Here is a 23031-nt window from a genome sequence, read left to right on the forward strand (position 1 = left end):
AGCAGTGTTGATTTTCTCTTGATTTTGAATCTGACTGTAGCCATGTATGATATCTATCAGTCTGGGAGTATTGGAATGGATTTGGAGGGAGAAGGGTATTGTAAATGGTTGTGGGCGTTTGGCCTTGGATTTTATTTTTCTGCTATGAGTTGGGTGCCACATACATAGCTGTTTGGCAGTGGACTATCTAGAGATGCTGACAGCATCCAACTTTCTTTCAGAGAAAGAGTAAAGTCACATTTTCCTTGGTGCTGGCCATCAGATTTGGAGGGGACCATAATTACCAATTGTGACTACATTTCTAGAAAGATTTTTAATTTATGTATTTCACAAATTATTGAGACTCTTCTGTGTTTCAGGTACTCTGCGTGGCATAGAAAATACTAAGGAGGAAGACTAAGCTATGGCTCCTGCCTTTTGAGGAACTCATAGTCTAGCAGGAGGCTGTTATGGGCTGAATTGTGTCCTTCAAAATTCACATGTTGAAGTCCTAATCTTCAGTACCTTAGAATGCAGTTGGATTTGTAGATAAGGCCTTTAAAAAGGTAACTAGGTTAAAGAGGTAACTAGGTTAAAATGAGGTCATTAGGGTGGGCCCTAATCCAATATGACTGGTGTACTTATTAGAAGAGGAAATTTAGACACAGACACAGGGAGGATGCCATTTGAACTTGAAGATAACTATCTATCTGTAAGTCAAGGAGAGAGGCCTCAGAAGAAACCAACCCTAGAGAAACCTTGATCCTGAACTTCTGGCCTCTAGAACTCTGAGAAAATAAATTTCTATTGTTTAAGCCACCTAGTCTATGGTACTTTGTTATGGCAGCACTAGGAAATTATAGAGGATAATAGGAAAAAAATTATAGTACCCGTTCTTTGACTATGGAAGTAGATCTTGGGCTTTCTAATAATCTAGAAGGTACTGGTATTTTAGCATTCCTCTGGCCTTGGGAAGATAGCAAGAGCACACCGATATGTTTCCATTCAGACATTTGTCGAGCAATTAGTATATGCTTGTCTTAGGGTATTAGTTGCCCTAGACAATCATAGTCACCATTTATTGAAAGCCTACTGTATACCTTTACCATACCACCTGCTTGGTACGTGCATGAATAAGATCCAGATCTAGGAACTCATGTCTAGTGAGAAGAGATGGATATGAAAAAATAAATAAATTTAATAAAGGCTGTTAGAGGTACTAAAATATACTGGATGTATAGAGGTGGGAGACATCAAGTGTACTTAAGAAGTTCAGGAAAAGCTTTTCTTTTCTTTTCTTTTTCTATTTTTTTTTTTTGTGAGGCGGAGTTTTGCTTTGTTGCCCAGGATGGAGTGTAGTGTCGTGATCTCAGCTCACTGCAACCTCCACCTCTCAGGTTCAAGTGATTCTCCTGCCTCAGCCTCCTGAGCAGCTGGGACTACAGGCATGTGCCACCATGTCTGGCTAATCTTTTGTATTTTTAGTAGAGGCAGGGTTTAGCCAGGATGGTCTCAATCTCCTGACCTCGTGATCCACCTACCTTGGCCTCCCAAAGTGCTAGGATTACAGATGTGAGTCACTGCACCCAGCCAGGAAAAGCTTTCTAAGGAAAGAGATTTGAGTTGAGTCTGAAGGGATGAATAGTGCTTACTTAGTGGATGAATTGGGGAAGGTTGTCCTGGGAAGTGGGAACAGAATAAGCAAAGTTACAGAGATAGAGAATAGTATCATATATTTGGGAACACCATGTTTGCCAGTGTTTTTGGTTAGAGGTTATAGGTGGTGGTGTCACAGGAAATGAAGCTCAAGAGTCAGTAGAGAACAAATATATCAAGAGCCTTGTATATGAAGATAAAGACTGGGCAATGAAGAGGCAGAGGAGTAACATGATGAGTCTTTAATTTTACAAAGATATTTTGGAGACTGTTAGATAAAGGGATATGAGATAGAGATTAGGAGATCATAAAGGTTCTATTAACAATAATAGCTATCATTTGTTCAGTGTGCGAGAGATGAATTAAGGCAGTGCCTGTAGGCATGAAGAGAAGAGAAATGGTTTGGAGGAATAGATGGTGGTGTGCTGGAGCCATTTGTACACATCTCCTCCTTCACTGACATCAGGTTGATTGTTTTAAATTAGCTATAATGGGCTATTTATAAAAGAGAAATAGGTAAGTCCTGTAAGTCAGGGCTCTTTATTTTAATTTTTTTAGTGTGGAGAGCTGATTGTTAAATGTTTACCTGCACACCACTGAATAATGAGATTGAGTTAGTAACCTGTTGGACATAGAAATAAAGGAAGGAGAGACTGCAAATGATGACCTCAGATTTGTGGCTTCAGGGAGGGAGTATGGTGCCATTCTTTAAGACGAGGAAAGCTGGCAAAGAAATAGATATGGGCAAGGAGATAGGATAGGAAATAAATTATAAGTATAATTTTGAACTAAATGAGTTTGAAATCTGCGGGACGATTCAGTTGGAGTTGTACAAAAGGGCTGGGTATGGTGGTTCATACCTGTAATCCCAGCACTTTGGGATGTTGAGGAGGGAGGGTCATTTGAGGTCAGGATTTCGAGACCAGCCTGGCCAATGTGGTGAAACCCTGTCTCTTCTAAAAATACAAAAATTAGCTGGAAATGGTGGCAAGCACCTCTAGTCCTGGTTGCTCGGGAGGCTGAGGCAGGAGAATCACTTGAATCTGGTAGGTGGAGGTTGCAGTGAGCCGAGATCATGCCATTGCACTCCAGCCTGGGCAACAGAGTGAGACCCTGTCAAAAAATAAAAAAATAAATACACACACACACACACACACACACACACACACACACACACACGAGGTAGATGAGCATCGATAATTGCGGCCTAGAGAATGAGATTTATGAGTAATTTTCTTTGATCAGTAGCAGAAGCCATGGAAATAGATTGAATCACTGAGAGTGATAAAAGGACCAAAAACAGAACGGTGAGGGGAACACCAGCATTTAAGGGGCAGAAAGAGAAGGAGGAGCCAGCACTGAGGAATGGCCAGACATGGACGAGATGGCCTTCTGGGTGGCCTTTATCCAAGTACTCAAGATCAAGTCACTTGTCCCACGAGCAGATGCTGCACTGCACTTTCCCAAGTTGGCTGTGGGGCTCTGAGGGAGGAATAAAGGCCGTTAGAAAATGTACCCTCAAAATCTTCTGTGCTGGTCAGAATTTAAATTACTGTTTTTCAGCCAGTAGGTTTCAACCAGTGTGTTTAGAACACAAAGTAGAATAGAGTTGAAAATATTGTGCTTTGTACATTGTAAATATTGTTTCAGTTACAAATGAATATGTGTGTTTCAGTTTTATTATCTTTGTGTATATCTATGGGTCATGATATAACGTATGTATTTCTTACTGTGGGTCACAGAAAAAAAACATTTGAAAGCCACTGGCTTAAATGACTCCCGTGTCGAAAGTTAGTAGTTGAATGGGAAATCTTTCCCATACTTAACATGATTTCTCCTGGTCAGCTGGTTACTGATCCAAATTTTCCTTCTTCTAGCCATGAGTTGATGGCAGCATTCCCAGTCCTTATCAAGTATCGACTGGAATGTCTGTAGTGGTATTTTTTAGGGCATGGCTCACTTCCTTTCTCCTTTTGCCAATGAAAAGGAACATGTCTTTACAATGAGCTCAACCCTGCAGAGTTTGCCCTGTAAACCTAGATTTTCCCAAGGCCATGAAAATCCCTCTTCCATTTAAACGACTCTAAGGCCAGACAAGACCAACTCGTTTGTTTTCCTATAAGATCTTTTAAATGCAGAAAAACAACAAATCCATGAAGCTTTGATTCGGTTTTACTTAAATGAGTCTCAACTTCATTTATCCTGCAAATATTTCCAATTTGTGATTCTTGCGTGCCCTTTATGGAAAGAGGTTTGAGGAAGGAGGCCTGAAATATTTCTGTAAGAGTTTTCAAAAGCAGGAAGAAAATTGGAAGAAAAAAACTTACCTTCTAAAGCATTTATGGTCTTTATTTTAGGGTTAGATTTTGTAACAGATCATTGGGTTATGTCTTCTTTTAGAAGGTTCATTTCTGTGCTGTGTATCCATCAGAATAGGATGTTAAGTATGTGAAGTGCATCTTAGTCTTTTGAGTCATTCACAGCTGGAAAACTCGGACCTCATCTTCATGATTCAGCTTAACTGATGTACTCACTTCAAAGGCTAAGCCTATTTGATATTAAAAGATAAACTGTGACTTTTAAGTTTTATATGACTTTTTAGATAGACATTTCAAACATTTAAAAATTACTTTTTATTATTCATGCTATATCTGGGGAAAAATTTCAATCAATCAATACTTTTGGTACCTTTTCATATATACTGAATTCTCCAAAATATATCTGGGAATATGAAAAAAGTTACGAAAGAGACGATAAATTGCAGTAGTTAAGTGTGTAGGCTCTGCCAGGGACTGGCTTGTGATATGTGACATTGGGTAAGTTATTTAACCTTTCTGTGCCTTGGTCTTCTCATACAAAATGTGAAGATGTGTCTACCACATTGAGCTGTTGTGAGGATTAAATGATTAAACATGAAAAAAATCACAGAGCAGTCCCTGATACATAGTAAGTCTTCAAGAAGAGTTATCTGTTATTATTACTGTTATTATAAAGGTGTACCCTTTTCTTTAAGGAATAATTTTAGAAACAAGATAAACCCATGTGAAACAGGAAAATCAATGTGGTTGAATTGGTGATCAACAAGTATTTGTTGAGAATTCTGGCACTGTTTGGATTCTGGAAAGACAGATGACAATATCACATCTCATATCAACTAATGAAATATGTCAGTACATCATAATAGTAGCTGCCATTCGCTTTTCCTAGTACTTTCTAAGTAGGAAATCATTTAGTCCTCACAACCACCCTGAAAGGTGAAGCAGTTTGCCCAAGGTTGCAGCTAGTGAAGGAGGGAGGCAGAGTTCTAAGCCAAGCAGTCAGCTTCCAGAGCCAGCTCTCTAACAGCTGTTACAGTGAGTCAGCATGCTTGCTGTCCTCAGGGAACTTACAGTTTACATAAAGAGGCAGATACATTAAGAATCAAGTAATTCTACTAACAATAATAGCTACTATTTGTTGAATGAAATATAGTATAGTAGTGAAGAGCATAGACTGTGAGCTCAGTTGCTTGGGTTTGATTCCTTTCTTGGCTGCTTTTAAACTGTGTGATTTGGGTTAACTATAAAGTATTTTGAGGATGAAATGAGTTAATGTATGTATGTGCTTAGAAGAGTGCTGTGTAATTGCAACCCATTGCGACTAGGACTACTGCCATTATGGCCTGACTTCATAATCCTCATGCCATTCCTATGAGGGTTTTTCAGCTAAGTAAACTGAGGCTTGGACAGTTAATTCATTAAGGCTGCCCGGTGGCGGGCTAAGTGTGGCCATAGCACTCCAGTCCTGTTTGCTCTTGAGCCTTGTACTCTGAACATTATGTGTTACTGCCTCTTCAGAACATAATGCAGACCATGATACATGCTATAGTGCAGATTTAAACAGTGACATTTATCTGAGAGCAGACTTGTCCATGATTGGGAGGGGTTCTAAGGCTTAGAGAGTGATAGGGATTGGGAGATGGTGAGATTGGAAAGAAACTTCCTCAAGAAAGAAAGCTATGAGACAGGTGATTTATGGCAGATCCCACCAGTATCAGGGATCAATGTTCCATTCTCGTGAAAGGCGACAGGACATCTGATAGAATGGCATAAGGATATTAGAGCTTTTAAGTGCTGTGGGCTTGCGATCTCAGGTGAAAGACCCTTGTACACACTGGGTGTGGGTGCGGGGGTGGCCTGTGAGTGCACACACTGACTTGGACGTAGAGCTTCATGGTCTGGTCTATGATGGACAGAGTGCAGCATCAGCCTTCTGAAGCCTGCGAGATGGGGAGAGGCCTTCAAAGCAAAATCGAAACTAAATTTCTCACCAAACCTGTGCCATGCCAGGTCGGGGGGTGGTGCTCAAAGTCAGATTCAGTTCGGCATTTGTTACATTCAGAATTGTGGAGTAAAATTTAAAACCGCTATGGAAATCTAAATGGATATTCAGAGAAGGGAAACGACGCTGAGTAGGCTGGACTACGTGAGCAAGATCCCTGGAAGATTGCACTTGAACTTGTCCTTGAAGGGTGGGAAGAAACATAGAGACAAGGGAAGGAGGGTTTCCTGTGAGAAGTGTTCAGGACAGGGAGGAACCTAGCTTTGCAGGGACTGTAGCAAATCAGGCTGCAAAAGCAGCTCAGGACCCTATTAATAAGAGCTCTGAAAACTAGGTGGGGAACCCAAGCTTGTTTTGGAGAGTAATAGGGAATCATTTAGATGATATTGGAACTGAAGAATGACATGATGAAGCAGATATTTGGGAATTAAGCCCAGGAGACCAATGTGGCTATATTTGACTAGAGGAGAAACCGTGTAAGAGGCTGTTGGAACAGTACGGGAGGAAATGATCAGGGCTGGGATTAGGGGCAGCAGTGGGAATTCAAAGGAAATAAAAAGCGTGAGTAATATTGTAAGGGTAAAAATGGGGTAGGAGGTGGATTGATGACACTTAGCTAAAGGGGAGAGGACAGAAGGTTCAGAAGCAAATGTCACTCCTAAGATTTCTATCCTAGGAACCTGTGATAACAATGATGCTATAATTGGAAATGAGGCAGTTGGGATGTAGAAATGATTTGGGGGACATTCAGGGATAAAAGTTCAGTTTCAGGTGTACTGCATTTTATCTGACAGTGGTACTCTCTTTCATGTATTGTTTGGCAAAGTAAGTGTACACAGTGACAAATTTTGAGGGGCAGAGCATACTGTTGATCATTTTATTATGTAGTAGAGTTTTTCCGACAATTGCACTTTGGCTTAGCATTTGTCACAAAGATACTATGGGAGAAGATTAAAAAAATCTAAGTTCCCTTTTGTGGAGTGTGGCAGATGTGTTAGACAAGTGCTGAGTGTAATTGATAAATTGGTTTTCAAGGTAGAGACCCAGCTGGATACCTAAATATAGATCCTTTCTACTCCAGTTGTAAACTTTCATTAAAAAAATTTTTATTGAATGCTCAGTTTTTAATCTGAGAAAAGTGAAATTATTATAATCCATAATACTAAAAACTTTGTAAGCTATAGTTTTCAAGACATTTACCCTAAACAGTGATTGATGTCTTATAACTGTAATTTTTTTTTTTTGAGATGGAGTCTTGCTGTGTCACCAGGCTGGAGTGGAGTGGTGCGATCTCGGCTCACTGCAACCTCTGCCTCTTGGGTTCAAGCCATTCTCCTGCCTCAGCCTCCCAAGTAGCTGGGACTACAGGCACGCACCACCACGTCCAGCTACTTTTTTGTAATTTTAGTAGAGGGGGTTTCACCATGTTGGCCAAGATGGTCTCAATCTCGTGACCTTGTGATCTGCCCACCTTGGCCTCCCAAAATGCTGGGATTATAGGCCTGAGCCACCTTGCCCGGCCAGAACTGTAATGTTTTTTAGGGAGCATTTAGAGTTAATAACAACCATGAATAGGAGGTATATAATAGTTTTCAACTGTTTTTAAGCTTATTAATTAAAATAGCAATGTGAGATGAAGGGGTGAAAAATGATGCTTAAGTGTAAGTGGCTTTTCTAATCTAACTGAATAGTATGACTATAATGTTATTTATTAGAAAACAGCAATTCTATAAATAATACATATTCTACCCAAGAGTATTTTTACAATGGGAATTGTCATTTAATTATAGGAAAATGGGTCTAATAAATTATATTAAAAATCATAGTATGTTTTCAGATAAGTTAGGCAGATAAGCAATTTGATTTACATGTCGAAAAATGTTTGTGAGGCCAAGCGCGGTGGCTCATGCTTGTAATCCCAGTACTTTGGAGGCCGAGATGGGTGGATCACTGAGGTCAGGAGTTTGAGACAGCCTGGCTATTATGCTGAAACCCCATCTCTACTAAAAATGCAAAGAATTAGCTGGGCATAGTGGCAGTCGCCTGTAATTCCAGCTACTCGGGAGGCTTAGGCAGGAAAATCGCTTGAACCTGGGAGGTGGAGATTGCAATGAACTGAGATCGTGCCACTGCATTCCAGCCTGGATGACAGAGTAAGACTCTGTCTCAAAAAAAAAAAAAAAAAAAAAAAAAGGAAAAAAAGAAAAGAAAAATGTGAAAAGACAGATTACGGCTGGGCGTGGTGGCTCAAGCCTGTAATCCCAGCACTTTGGGAGGCCGAGGCGGGCGGATCACAAGGTCAGGAGATGGAGACCATCCTGGTGAACACTGTGAAACCCCGTCTCTACTCAAAATACAGAAAAATTAGCCAGGCGTGGTGGCGGTGCCTGTAGTCCCAGCTACTCAGAAGGCTGAGGCAGGAGAATGGCATGAACCCCGGGGGCAGGGCTTGCAGTGAGTGGATACTGCGCCACTGCACTCCAGCCTGGGCAACAGAGTGAGACTCTGTCTCAGGAAAAAAAAAAAAAAGATTACAAGACAACGTGCTGTAATATCCCAGTTTTGTAAAATCTATTTTTAAGTGTAGAAGAAAAATACCTTACAGTGTAATTTTTATTTTATTTTATTTATTTATGTATTAGAGATAGAGTTTTGTTCTTGTTGCCCAGGGTGGAGTGCGATGGCGCGATCTCGGCTCTCCTCTACCTCTGTTGCCCGGGTTCAAGCGATTCTGCTGCTTCAGCCTCCCAAGTAGTTGGGATTACAGGCATTCATCACCACACCTGACTAATTTTGTATTTTTAGTAGAGACGGGGTTTCTCCATGTTGGTCAGGCTGCTTTCGAACTCGTGACCTCAGATGATCCACCTGTCAGCCTCCCAAGGTGCTGGGATTACAGGCATGAGCCACCGTGCCCTGCCAAGGTGGTCAGTTTATGGATGACTTTTCTTTCTCTTTCCTTTTTCTTTCTTCTCCCTCCCTCTCTCCCTCCTTTCCTCCCTTCCTTTCCCTTCCTTCTTCCTTTCCCTCCCTCCCTCCCTCTTTCCTTCCCTTTCTTTTCCTACCTTTTTCCTTTTTCTTCCCTCCTTCCCTCCTTCCCTCCCTCCCTCTCTCCTTCCCTCCCTCCCTCCCTCCCTTCCTCCAGGGTCTCACTCTCTATGGGTGGAGTGCCTTAGTGCAGTCACAGTTCACTGCAGGGCTCAAGAGATCCTCCCACTTCAGCCTCCCAAGTAGCTGGGACCACAGGTGCAGGCCACCAAACCCAGCTAATTTTTCAGTGTTTTGTAGAGACGGGATCTCACTTTTTTGCCCAGGCTGGTCTCGAACTCCTGGGCTCAAGCAGTATGTCGGCCTCAACCTCCCAAACTGTTGGGATTGCAGGCGTGACCTACCATGCCCGGCTGACTTTTTTTCTTTAGGCTTGTATTTTCCACATTTTAAATATAAAACAAACACATTCACTTTCACAACCAGAAAACAATTATTTTAAAAAGGAAGGCTGGCCAAGTGTGGTGGCTCGTACCTGTAATTTCAGCACTTTGGGGGTCTGGGGCAAGCAGATAACTTGAGGTCAGGAGTTCGAGACCAGCCTGGCCAACAGGGTGAAACCCTGTCTCTTCTAAAAATATAAAAATTAGCCGAGCATGGTGGCATGCACCTGTAATTCCAGCTACTGGAGAGGCTGAGGCATGAAAATCACTTGAACCTGGGAGGTGGATGTTGCATTGAGCTGAGATGGTGCCATTGCACTCCAGCCTGGGCAACAAAGTGAAACTCTGTCTCAAAATTTAACAAAAAAAAAAAAAAAAAAAAAAAAAAAAAAAAGAAAGCTAGCATTCTAGGCAGTAGAAGAAACTTATTCTACATATAGTTGCTTTACAGTTTTCAACTATATGATGCTCCTCATTAAACAATTTTATTATAAATAGTTCCATGTGAGAAATGTGGTAGAATATGTTATCAACTCTTTAAATTTGCAGGATCTGTTTTGGTAACTATTTTTCTTAACTTTATAAAGTCTAAGGGGAAGGTATGTGTAATAAACCAGTAATAAAGGTGAACAATAATTTTTATTTCTTGAATTCCCATGATAAAATCATATTATAGGGTAAAATAAGTGAAAGGATAAAATGAAATATTTTAGCTATCATTCTTTGTTAAAAGAATGACCTTTTACCTTTCCAAATTAGAGTCTAAAGGTTTGTAATCTTGTTTTGTAACATAGTCTCCTCTGGATTAAAGGTATGAACTTTTTCCCCAGAGATGCACATTAACTTTTGCCTGCAATTTTAGGGAGTTAGGAAAACAGCGTTGTGGCTTTCTTAAATGACACCTTAACTAAAGAACAAGATTTCCGGCACAGTTATTGTACTTCTGATATGCATCACGCCCTGTTCTGTCTTATCAACAGAGTGGTTGAGCCACTTTTGTGTGCTTGTGGGGTTCATTCATGTGTGGACAGCTCTTTTGATCCAATAGACAACTGACACCTTCATGCAGGTGGCATCAGTATATGCCTCCTTTTCCTTGCCTTTGGTCTGTCTCAGCACCCTAGTAATTGTATTTTTTTAAAGCCTATTCTAAAGAAGTTTCAGAAATATTGGAGAGAGAAAGGATGCAGGGAAAAAGGGAGAGTAGTTGAAATCTTAAATTCTGAGACACAAGCTAGATTTTATGTCAACTATCCTGGAGTGTGTACGTAGGTTGGGGGTGGATGTGGGGTGGGGAGCATGTGTTTATGGACAATGCTGTTGGTGTATATCTAAGCATTGGAAGGTCTTTTCAGATGGGTTGCCTCACTGCTTGGGCAGAATTCTGTATCTGTGAGGTGTCTTTCATTTGGAGACCATGGTAAACCCTATTAAACCCTACTAAACCGTTACTGCTTAAGCAGAAACGGGAATCGTACAAACCAGCAGTCCATGAGTGATGCTGGCATTAGCAAAACCCTGTGTGGGGCCCATACAATTGAGCAGGACCCAGTTTCTTGCCTTGTCTCTCTGCTCTGATGTCCTGTCTGATGTATCTGCTTCATCATTTAGGTATCATATTAAGGTTAGCTCCACACTGTGTCCCAAGATGGTGGTCAGCAACTGCTGGGACCATGTGCTTTCTTATTCATGCAGAGCAGAAAAGGAGAGAGACTTTGTCTCAGAATTTCTAGCAAAAGTCCTGAGATTGATTCTGACCTTGCAGCCTTTAGTCACATGCTCGCCTCTGAAACAATCACTGTGATGAAGGGAATCAGTTTAGCTTAGCCCATTCTTGTGTCCCATATCTGAAGCTAGGAGCAGTCAGCTTCCCCTGAACCACAGTGATCGTTAAATGACCAATGGGTACTAAAATAACTAATGAATGTTATTTACCAATGGCAACTCATAACTTTTAATAGAATACAAAATGAGGTAGTATTTCTAGGGTGGACCTGCCTGGCCTTGTGGTCCAGCTCTGCCCACTTACCCGGCTGTCTATGACCCTGGTGAAATCATTTCACTTTCTAAGCCTTGGTTTCCTGAATCATGAAATTAGGATAATAATCATACCTATCTCGTAATAGTTTTATGAGCATTAAAAACATATAAACAATTTTATATGCTGTTACCTGGGATATAGTCAATGCTAGGTTAAAAAGGCACTACCTTTGACTTACCCCAAATAATTTACCTTGACTGTCCCTGGATGAATGTAGTGTGTTTCTATTCTTTTGAAATAAAATTGATCTTTAAGAATAATGCTAGTTTAAGAAACAGCATATAATGCTTGATAGGTCGCCATCTGTAGAGGGAACCTCTACACCTTGAGAGGTATCTGAAAATGAGGGCAGAAAGCTGCGGAGCCCCGGTAGAGCTGTTGACTCTAAGTATTATTGCTTTGTAGAAATGTGTCATTCTCCAAGAGAAACCTAAACTTTTAGTTTTTATAAGAAATCACCCAATATTTAAAAAGTTGCGACTAATTAAAAAATCTGAAAACACTGCACATCCAACAAATATGTCTGTATACTCTATGTAACTGTGAACTCCCTGTTTGTAGTCTTGTCCTGAGAGAATTGTCCTTAATGCCAAAGTCCTTTGCTCTGGTGACATGCACACTAAACCTCTCAGGTACCCAGTGGGAAGAAAACCTCAAGGGAATCATTTCTGGAAGGGATAGAGAACTAATGAACTGAGAGTTGCCTAGATGGGAGGGATTGGAAATGTAAACTCTCCATTCATCGCTTTTGGAATCTTTGAACTTGCTGAACTATATAGCCTGGAACACTTTCCCCTCTCTACTCCTCCCCTTTACCCATCTAGCCTTGCTGTCTTTACCTGTGATGGTTGGGTCTCTGCTTATAAATCACTTTCTTCAGGAAGTCTCAGGCGTGTGAGAATGAAGCATGGGACCCCACTTGGGCCTTTGATAGCATCTCTCCCTATGGATTAATAAACTGATTTGGTGAGATCTGTTCTTTGTGAATTTAGTTAGTGTGAATAAATCCTTAAGATTCAGATCAGCTCTGGGAACACTGAAAAAAATAAGCATTCCTGGGTCTGCAATGCTGAGGATTGTTGGTGCATACATCCTGCAGAGTGCTGCTGAGTTGCCACCTGGCCCACCCTTTGATGTTTCTCTTGGTGCTCTGTAACTTCAGAGATGGAAAGTACAGAAACTGATTGTTGAATTTGATGAGATAGCTGAGTTCACCCTACATGGGTGGTTAGGGGAGGGAGCTGCATGTTTACTTTTCTGGGATGGAGTGGTGATATGGATGGTCACTTGCCCACATGGTGTGATAAAACTCTAATAGGGGATATTGGGGCAGTGGGGGGTACTGGACAGAGACCACAGAGTCCAAGGATTTTACTCTTTTCTCTGGCCCCTCAGTGGGCTCTTCTTCCCCTTCCTCACTGGAAGGAGCCCATTACTGAGTGCCCTGTGAGGGCCTGGGCTTACACTCATCCACTTTAGAGGATCTCAGATGGAGCAATGGTAGGGGCCATCTGTTGTTTCCACCCTCCTCTAAATTTTAAGTAGAAATCATATTGTTTTATAGAAAGAAAAAAAAAACAGAATAAAGAAGAGACCTTTGCCCCTAGCATTTCAAGTGATAGCTTTCTGAACATTTTAAGAGGAACCTTTGCATGTTTCATTTTTTAGAGAGAAAACCTATGTAAGTTCGTTAGGAGAGAGTAGAAGAGCACATTTCCCTCTCTCCAGGTTGAAACACACCAGCAGAAGCAAATTGTAAACTCTAGCAGCAGTGTTCTATTAACATGAGCCAGGTCACTGGGCAAAACATCTTTCATACAGTAGTCATTTGAGTGCTTAAAACAATGCTGTAAATAGGTGTAAATATTTTGTAGATAAGAACTTATTCCTCAGATTCACACAGCTTGCAAGGAGAGGAGCTGGGTTTTTAACTAAGGTGCTCTGATTCCAAAGTCCATGTTCTTAACCACAACACTATGGATAACAGTACAGATTGAACCAAAATACAAATTTTCTCATAAGTAAACCAGTAGATAATCAGTGATCAGAATGCAGTTGAGAACATTACTTACAGGCATCATGATACCACATTTGAAAACAGAGTGATGGTAGAGATAATCAGACCTCAGTACTAAAGTTCTCATAAGATATTTTAAGAGAGCCAGATAATATGCTTTTGAGAAGTCAGGGAAATTTTATCAGGGTCTCACTTTCAGCAGAGATCTAATCAGAAATATTAGAACAACGTTTATTTCACAGTTTGGAACTGAAAGTAATTGGTTTGTTTCCTGTTTATCACCAAAATGCCACTGATTATTTTTTTCTCCTACCTCCTTTTCACACAGGCCCTCAGCCTACTACAATGTTCCCCCATTACAACTATTTCCAGATGTTCTCAAGGGTTTCACATGTGCTCCAAGGAAGTGTGATCCTGTTAGGCACCCTTGTTGACCTTCTCTGTGTCCATAGCATCCCATTCTTCCCTCTGGGCATCTTTGGGCTATTTCTTGCTCGCTGAGCAACTTGGATACAGCACTCTGTGCCCACTTCACATTGAAATCATGGCCCCTGCCCATGCCCCGTCAGTGCTGCTCCATACTCGGGGCCAACTAGGGCTCTTGTGGGACCAGAACAAGGCCTCGTTCTGTGCGAAAGTGGGGAGAATATCCAGCCTCCTCACAGCCTGGTCCTTCGACAGTTGAGGAGCTAAGCCGTGTTGGATGTTCTACTCCTGAAAACAGTGCTTTTGTCTTCTGTCAGCACTTCTTTCCCTAGGACCCAGGCACAGGCTTTTGGGAGGAAGACAGATACCTTTCTGTCTTTTCCATTTCCCTATCTCTCTACCTGAACTTCATCAAATAGCAGAAACTAGGGGTTTGCCTGTTTATTGAAAATGTCAGTTAAAATAGGCTCTTGTAAAGAAAGATACATGTGTATATAAACATTTTAATTTAAAACATAGATGTGAATAGTGAACAATGTTTATTATTTGGGTGATGGGTACACGAAAAGCAGACTTCACCACTAGCAGCATATGCATGTAAGAAACCTGCACTCATGCTCCCGACATAAAAACTAAAAATCAATGTTTAGATTCATAGAAAAACTGAGCAGAAAGTACAGAAAGTTCCCATTTCTATGTTTTAAAACATAGAAGTGTACATTCTTTTATCACTCTTAATGTAAAAGGCCTTTTCTTTGAGTAGAGGATACAAATGGGAGTTCTAAGATGTCTGTCTTATATAATCACAGCCTTAATGCATAGCTGTGGGTTCTTTTTCATTTAAAAAAAACAGATATGTGAAATGATGGCTGTTTAAAAATATTTTTTTCTTTTTTCTTTTCAATCATGGTTCATTGCAGTTTCAAAGTCCCAGGCTTAAATGATCTTCACACCGTAGTCTCCTGAGTAGCTTGGACTACAGGCATGTCCCATCATGCCTGGCTGATGAAACATTTTGTTTTTCGTTCCTCTTTTTTTTTTGTTGAGACAAGGTCTTGCTCTGTCACCCAGGCTGAAGTACAGTGGCGTGATCACAGCTCACTGCAGCCTTGATGTCCTCGGGCTCAAGCAATCCTCCTGCTTTAGCCTCCTGAGTAGCTAGGACTGACGGTGCATGTTACCCTGTCTGAATAATTTTTATATTTTTTTGTAGAGATGGAGTTTTACCATGTTGCCTAGGCTGGCCTCAAATTCCTGGGCTCAAGTGATCTGCCAATCTTGGCCTCCCAAAACGCTGGGATTAGAGGCATGAGCCACGGCACCCAGCCTAAAATTTCTCATAGAGACAAGGTCTTACTGTGTTGCCCAGGCTGGTCCTGAACTCCTGAGGTCAAGTGATCCTCCCGCCTTGGCCTGCTAATGTGTTGAGATTACAGGCGTGAGCCACTGAACCCAGCCAAAAATATTTTTTCTAATCTCCTAGAGTCATCTTATCCACACCTAATTTTTTTTTTTTTTGCAGCTTACCCTTATGGAGTCTATCCACAGCAGTCAACCATCAACCTAGTTTTCATAGCATTAATAACTCCTTGTTTTACACTCATTTCATCAGCTCATGTACTTTTAAATTAAAGCACTTAGTTAGAGTAACAGATACAATTGCCACAAAAAGGTCTGGAAACAAACCTGACTGTTTCTAGGCTATGTGCAACTCCACTGTTGGAGCGGTTAGGCACCCACACGCTGTGTGTTCCTGTGCCCTAAGTGATGTATGGCAGGCGGATGGCCAGTACCCTCAACTGGGAGCCCTGGTGCATCTAGTGAGTCAGCTAACTGCAGGTGCAGGCTGGTCACCAGTGCCTGCTGTATCCACTGCATCCCTCTCTTAGCTCAGCCCCAAGAGAAGCCTCGTGCAGATCCGTTCATGTGAAGTGACTGATTTAGGGCTTGACCTGGTTGGCCAGACGTGCTTAGACAGGCCAGCACCCCAAAAGTAGGCCAGACTGTAAATACTTGTGATCTCCAAAACATTTCAAAAACACGAAACCTGTTTTATCTCCTGTGGGTGAACAGGACCATCCTGCTTGTTTTTGTGTATAAACAGATTGATTTATGTACCTGGGTCATAGGCTCATAGACAAACATGGCTTCTGTTTCCTTAGAGGTGAAAACCACCTTTCTGGAGGCTGGTCCAACCCAGAATTTAAAATTTAACTTTTGCTTTGGTGCCACCAAGTGGTTAGCTTTGAGATGTCACTTTTGAGATGATGGCTTGGCAAATCCATAATGATAAAAAAAAAATTCTGGGATGTATAGGAGAAGCTCAGATAATTTTTAGGGCAGTAACACCATTTTGTATAATACAATGGTGGGTATATATTATAATATACATTTATTCAAATTCATAGAATGTGTAACACCAAGGGTGAACTCTAAACTGTGGACATTGGCTGACTACAATGTGTCAATGTAGGTTCATCAGTAGTAGCAAAAGTCTTACTCTGGTGTCGGAGGTTGATAATGGGAGGGGCTGTGCCTGTGTGGTGGGAATAGGGGCCATATGGAAACCTTCTGCACTTTCTGCTCAGTTTTGCTGTGAACCTAAAACTGCTCTGTCAAATAAAATTTATTAATGAAAAGTTATATGCTGCATACATTTTCCCTTCTGGCTACCGGTGTTGCAGGTAAGAGCAAGATAAGATAGAAACATCATGTAGAGGGGCAAGCTGACTTCTTAGGCAGGGATGATACAACCTTTGTGAAGCCCTACATTCCAGAGGCTGGGTCCTTAGCTTTGTAGGTCCCAGAAACCTTCTTATTTTTATTTTTTTCAATGTGTGTAGAGTTGTTCAGTTTTTCAGGGCTCTATCATGCTCACCAAACTTACAAGAGACACTTTTTGAAAAGTCAGATTGGCAATATATTATTTTACAATTAGAATAGTATAATCAATGGTAAACCAAAGCACACGTGGTAGATGAGAAGTTCATTTTTCACCCTGCAGGAAATTTATATGGGCAGACAGACTGTATCAAGTAGGTTGCTTGGTGAAATTGCAGTAGGGTCGGGGAAGGACGTTGCGTGTCTTAAGGTTGCTACCATTCAGATGAGGCTATCTTCACCACTTTAGGGATATACATGACTCTGGGCTGGGGATACTTACATTGCTAGGCAGTACAGAATCCTGGACAGTGCTGATGACAGGTCAACTTAATCTTTTCCTTTGGGTACTCTTTTTGAAACTCTATGCTGAGTGCATGAGAATTCTTTCTTTCCTCACACAGGACATAGTGTAACTGGCAAGACCAAGACCAATACTGTAGGCTTGCTGATACAGCTCTGGTCTCCTGTGAATGGTGGGTCACCAGGATTAGCATTTGGATGTTCCCCAAATCATCAGCCACTATTTATAGGTTTTTGGTTAGGCGGGGCTAGTGTACTCGTTACATGCTAATTTTTAATAATTTTATTCTCAGAGGAAGACTTATGTTTTATGTTTTGGTGATTCTGTTCCTGAATACAAGTCAAAATTAATATGCAAAATTAATATGCAAAATCCTTAATCACTTTGGCGTAGATTCCTAATAGCAAAACAGTACTTGGCTGAAGATGGGAATTATCTTGGTTTATTAGTCTGTTCTCACACTGCTATAAAGACATACCTGAGACTGGGTAATTTATAAAGAAAAGAGGTTTAACTGATTCACAGTTCCACATGGCTGGGGAGGCCTCAGGAAGGGGAAGCAGGCACATCTTATATGGCAACAGACAGAAGAGAGCATGCAAGAGCAGGGAAAACTGATTTACAAAACCGTCAGATTTCATGAGAACTGATTCACTATCATGAGAACAGCATGGGAAAAACCATCCCTTGATCCAATCACGTCCCACTTGATCCCTCCCTCCACATATGGAGATTATGGGGATTATAATTCGAGATGAGATTTGGGTGGGGACACAGAGCCAAACCATATCACCTAGGTTCTAAGTAAGAATGCAGGCCACTTGATGTCTGTGTCATGAGAGCTTTGCACAGGCCTCACTGCCTACTCGTACTCACCAGCCTGTCCTGTGATGCCTCACTAGAGTGCTCAGTTGTCTCCAGTTCTTTAGTGCAGGGGTCCCCAACCTTTTTGGCACCAGGGACTGGTTTCATGGAAGACAATTTTTCCACAGATGGGGCAGGCAGGAGAGAATGGTTTTGGGATAAAACTGTTCCACCTCAGATCATCAGGCATTAGTTAGATTCATAAGGAACGCACAACCTAGATCCCTCACATGACCAGTTCACAATAGGGTTCATTTTCTATGAGAATCTCATGCCACTGCTGATCGACAGGAGGCAGAGCTCAGGCTATAACGTAATGCTGTGTGGCCCAGTTCCTAACAGGCCACGGACTGGTACCAGTCTGCGGCCCTGGAGGTTGGAGACCTCTGCTTTAGTGCAGCATCCCCTCCCCACCTGCCTCTTCCCCTGTACTGCTGCCATGTGGAGTCCTCGGTCGAGGAAGTTCACGGTATTTGCAGAGGTTATCAATCAGTGTCCTGTGGTTGGAATCTCACCCATAGATCTCTTTTGTTTTTGCCAATATGTTGTTTTTAAAAGTTTGATTTAATTGCCCAAGCTTAAAAAATTTAAAAATCAGGAGATGCACACAAAACTCTGAGTGTCCTCTTTCTTTCTCCTTCTTTCCCTCTCTCTCTCACTTCTTTCGTTTCTTTTCTTTTCTTTTCTTTCCTTCTTTCCTTCCTTTCTTTTTTTTTGACAGAGTCTCACTGTGTTGCCTAGGCAACACAGTGCAGTGGTACAATCATGGCTCACTGCAGCCTTGACCACCTGAGCTCAAGCAATCCTCCCACCTCATCCTCCTGAGTAGCTGAGACTACAAGTGTGTGCCACCATGCCTGGTTAATTTTTGTATTTTTAGCAGAGATGGAATTTCACCCTGTTGCCCAGGCTGGTCTTGAACTCCTGGGCTCAAGCAGTCTGCCTGCTTTGGTCTCTCAAAGTGCTGAGGTTCAGGCATGAGATTACTGTAATCGTTCTGGCCTGAGTCTCCAGTTTCTTTGCAAAAAAAAAAAAAAAAAAAAAAAAAAAAAAGTAGGTGATCTGGCTACGCATGTCTTACAGCACAATAAGTTATTGGAGTGGGGCCTATGTAGGGCACATTTCTTCCAGTATGTCAACTCTGATTTTATCCCTTGTGCTTCCAAGAGGTGTGGGCTGGAGCATTGTTCAGGAAAGCTATGGACTTTGAAATCTGGTCTATATGTGCAAGACCCGGTTTTGAATCCCAGCCCCACTTCTTACTGACTTCGGTTCCCTTATCAGTAAAATGAGGGCGATCACCTGTCTCATAGGTTGGTATGAGTATTAAATGGGATTTTTTAACGTAAAGCATCATGCAGACGGTAGATCCTCAAATAATAGTGCTCTTGTCCCTCTCTTCTCTCTTTTTTTTCTTTAAATTTTTTTGTTTTGTTTCTTCTTTTTCTATCGGTCCATTGGGAGAAGAAATCTCTCTTCTTTCAAGACATGATTCTTTCTCTTTTTTGTAACCTTGATGAAACCACTTACTCCTCTTTACTCTTTTTATAAAGACTACTGTTTTATTTTTCTTCCTTGTAACTTTGTCTTTCCCACCTGTATATTTCACATATTCCCTTTTCTTAGAGTTAGAACTCTCTCATAAAAACTCTCCTATAAGAATAATGGATGGCAAGTAAATTTATTTTGCTGTGGGAAATTCCATAAGAAGGCCTACCTTTTATCAAATTTCTATAACAATTGTATATAGTTTTGTGATATAAACCACATTAGCTTTCACAGTAATCTGTTGGGATGCTTTCTGTTTATATGTATGTTTCCCTGTTCATTGTATTGTAGAAATAGAGCCGAGGTCAAAAGCTGGAAAGTCATCAGGAGAAAAAATTGGTAGTGGAAGGGCAACACTTCGCCTGAGATCAAAAGGTCCTGCCACCGTGGAAGAAATGGTATGTTATGTTCATTTACTTCCGGTTCTGCTTGGAAATGTTGAGATATTTGTGATTATTGGAACTGGAAATAAAGATAAACTCACAAAGTTGGATAAAATTCCATTCATTCTAATCAAAACTTAGACTTTTAATTCATTGTCTATTTAATCTGGAAATTACTGAAGGTATTTAAAAAGGAAATAAAGAAGTTAAGGACATGAGAAAAGATTGTGATCTATAGAAATCCTCAGCTACCTGTAGGTGACGTTTCTAGACTCTATAGACAGCTGGACTATCTCAAAAACTTAAGTCAACCAAAGCTCTCTGAGAGCCAAGAAAAAGTTTCGGAGCCACCTGTAGGAGTCAACAAAAGATTTTGATAATGAAAGATTATATTCCTAAACCCCTCTTCTCACTTAAAAAACCTTGTAGTCATCTTTGACTCTTTTCGTTCATGTCCCACGTTGCTTCCATTAGCAAATCCTAGTGAATCTACCTCTATAAGATACTGGAGTCCAATGACTTCTCACCGCCCCTGTCCACCACTGTGCCGCAAAACACCATCATCTTATCCTGGATATTGCAATCACCTGTTTAGTACACCTGTGTTCACCCTTGCCTTCTTTCCACCTGTGCTCAGCATAACCTTCAGAATGATCCTTAAAATATGCAGGAGAAATTATGTCACTTTTCTGTTTACAACCCTCCAGTGGCTTCCCATGACACTCAGAATGAAAGCTAAAGTCCTCAGAATGACCAATGTGACCGAACTCCATGTTTCTTCTCTGTTCTCAATTCCCATCCCTCTGCCCTGGCTTCCTCTGCTTCAGTCATGCTGATCTCCTTGCTGTTCCCAAACACTCCAGGTGTATCCCCATCTCAGGCTGTCAGTACTGCTGTTGTCTCTGCCTGAATGTTTTGCCCATTTATCTGCATAGCTTGCTCCCCTGCCATCATTAGGTTTCTGCCCACACATTGTCTATCTCAAAGGCCTTTCCCGAGCATCCTGTATAAACAACAACTCCCTCCACCCCTCCCACTGCCCACTCTTCCACGCCCTTAATTTCTGTCAAAGCAATTGTATTAGTCCGTTTTCACACTGCTAATAAAGACATACCTGAGACTGGGTAATTTATAAAGAAAAAGATGTTTAATGGACTCACAGTTATACATGGCTGGGGAGGCCTCACAATCATGGCGGAAGGTGAAGGAGGAGCAAAGGCACCTCTTATATGGCAGCAGGCAACAGAGTATGTGCAGGGGAACTGCCCTTTATAAAACCTCAGATCTCGTGAGACTTATTCACTATCACGAGAACAATGGCATGGGAAAAACCTGCCCCCATGATTCAGTTACCTACCACCAGGTCCCTCCCACGACATGTGGGGATTACGGGAGCTACAATTCAAGATGAGATTTGGGTGGGGACACAGTCAAACCATATCAGCACTAAACACCCTAGGACTCTTTTTATCTCTGATTAATTTTGTCTACTGTCTAGCTCCTTTGCTCACATGTCTTGTTCACTGCTGCATCCCTAGCACCTAGAATAGAACCTGATATACCAAAGGAATGGAAATCTTTGATGCATTGATGAATTAATAAATGATTTCTTTTAGTTTGAGAAAAGCAAGGGTTTTTCCCTTTGACTGACTTTATCTATATACAGGTTAGTGTTTGAGTGAAAAACACCAGAAGGAGAAGTGAAAACTAGAGGCAGGAAGGGTGGAGGAAGAAAACTGCAGGGTTGGGGTGGTGATGGTAAGGATTCTGAGTGACAAGCAGCAGGCCCACAGCAGCAGCAAAGGCAAGAGGGGCAAAGCCCTCCTGTGGGTAGACGGGATGTCGAGCAGGTGACTGATGCCTGTGAGCTCCAGGGGGCAGGGGCAAGGCACTGGGCCCTTCTAGGGTCTCTCTGTATGTGAACACTGTCTGGGTTCCTGTGTGTTTGAAGGAAAAAAGAGACAGGTGAACAGTTTTGAGGCTGTTTCACAGAGTGGATCCCAGAACTTGTTGGGTGACAATGTCCAGGGTTGGTCATAAGGGTGGTTTGTTGAAGCAGACACTTAAGGAACCCATGAGGCCAAGGCTGTCCTTAGGAGTGTCAAGTCACCCAGTGTGTTATCAGTTTTGGGGGGATCCAGAGGAAGATCCTGAGTCAAATGCTTGGGTTCTGGGAGAATGAAAGGACTGATCGGAGGCAAATGGCAATGAAGAGAACTGATAGGGCAAAAAGTGTTTTGAAAAGGAGATGTGATGAGGTATGTGAAGGAAACCCAGGGCAGTGACTTCTGGGTGTTTGGAGCCTTTATTTTCCCCCTGTGGCCCAGCACACTGCCTGGTATATTGCTGAAGACCAGTAAGTGTTTATTGAATGAATAAGCAAATCTCAGTGGAAGAAAGGAATTTATCAGAGAAGAACAGAGGGGAAGGAGCTGGCTGTGGGGAGCCGGGAGAATGTCAGCTCTGCCTTTTGCCGGAGGCTGTGAGGAAAAGTGAGCAGACCTTTAAACAGCTCACAGAGGAAGCAGGTCAGCAGGAAAAATGCCACGTCACTTCAGGAGGAAGGGCATCTTCTAAGGGTTAAATCATCCATCCCTCTTTGTTAAGCTCCTGCTGTGGCAAAGTTGCCTCAATGGAAAAGAGCAGCTTAAGATCTACCTGGGGAGGTAGGAAAGATTCATTCAAAGATAAACATCTAAAAATCCATTCCTATTTTCATAGCCTGTTTAGTAAAATAGGGCAATTAAAAATAGTTCATAATGAAAGGAAAAAGCTGTTTGGTGCTAATATTAAATTTGACACAAATGACCTAAAATCTAATTTCAAACACTTTAAGGATTTAAAGGATTTATAGGATTTGAAACAAATCACTCCCTTAATCACCTAGCACAAATTCTGAAAATGGTGTAAGATTCTCTGTATTAGTCCGTTTTCACACTGCTATAAAGAATACCTGAGACTGGGTGATTTAAAAGTAAAGAGGTTTAATTGACTCACATTTTCGCATGGCTGGGGAGGCCTCAAGAAACTTACAATCATGGCAGAAGGTGAAGGGGAAGCAAGGCACATCTTACATGGTGGCAGGAGAGAGTGAGTGTGCAGGAGGAACTGTCACTTTTGAAACCATCAGATCTTGTGAGAACTCCCTCACTATCACGAGAACAGCATGGGGGAAACCACCT

At 41.6% G+C, this 23031-nt stretch overlaps 1 protein-coding gene across 2 annotated transcripts in view; it reads left to right on the forward strand.

Annotated features, from left to right (window-relative positions):
- Nucleotides 1-23031, forward strand: part of GIPC2 (GIPC PDZ domain containing family, member 2) — a 113768-nt gene that overhangs the window by 53053 nt on the left and 37684 nt on the right. For both annotated transcript variants that reach the window (XM_011997378.1, XM_011997377.1), the window contains exon 4: nucleotides 19758-19864. In XM_011997378.1, coding sequence (XP_011852768.1) covers nucleotides 19758-19864 — 107 coding nt within the window. The remainder of the gene's footprint in view (nucleotides 1-19757; nucleotides 19865-23031) is intronic.

The sequence above is a fragment of the Mandrillus leucophaeus genome, unplaced genomic scaffold, assembly GCF_000951045.1.
Source record: "Mandrillus leucophaeus isolate KB7577 unplaced genomic scaffold, Mleu.le_1.0 Scaffold539, whole genome shotgun sequence".
Taxonomy (NCBI): domain Eukaryota; kingdom Metazoa; phylum Chordata; class Mammalia; order Primates; family Cercopithecidae; genus Mandrillus; species Mandrillus leucophaeus.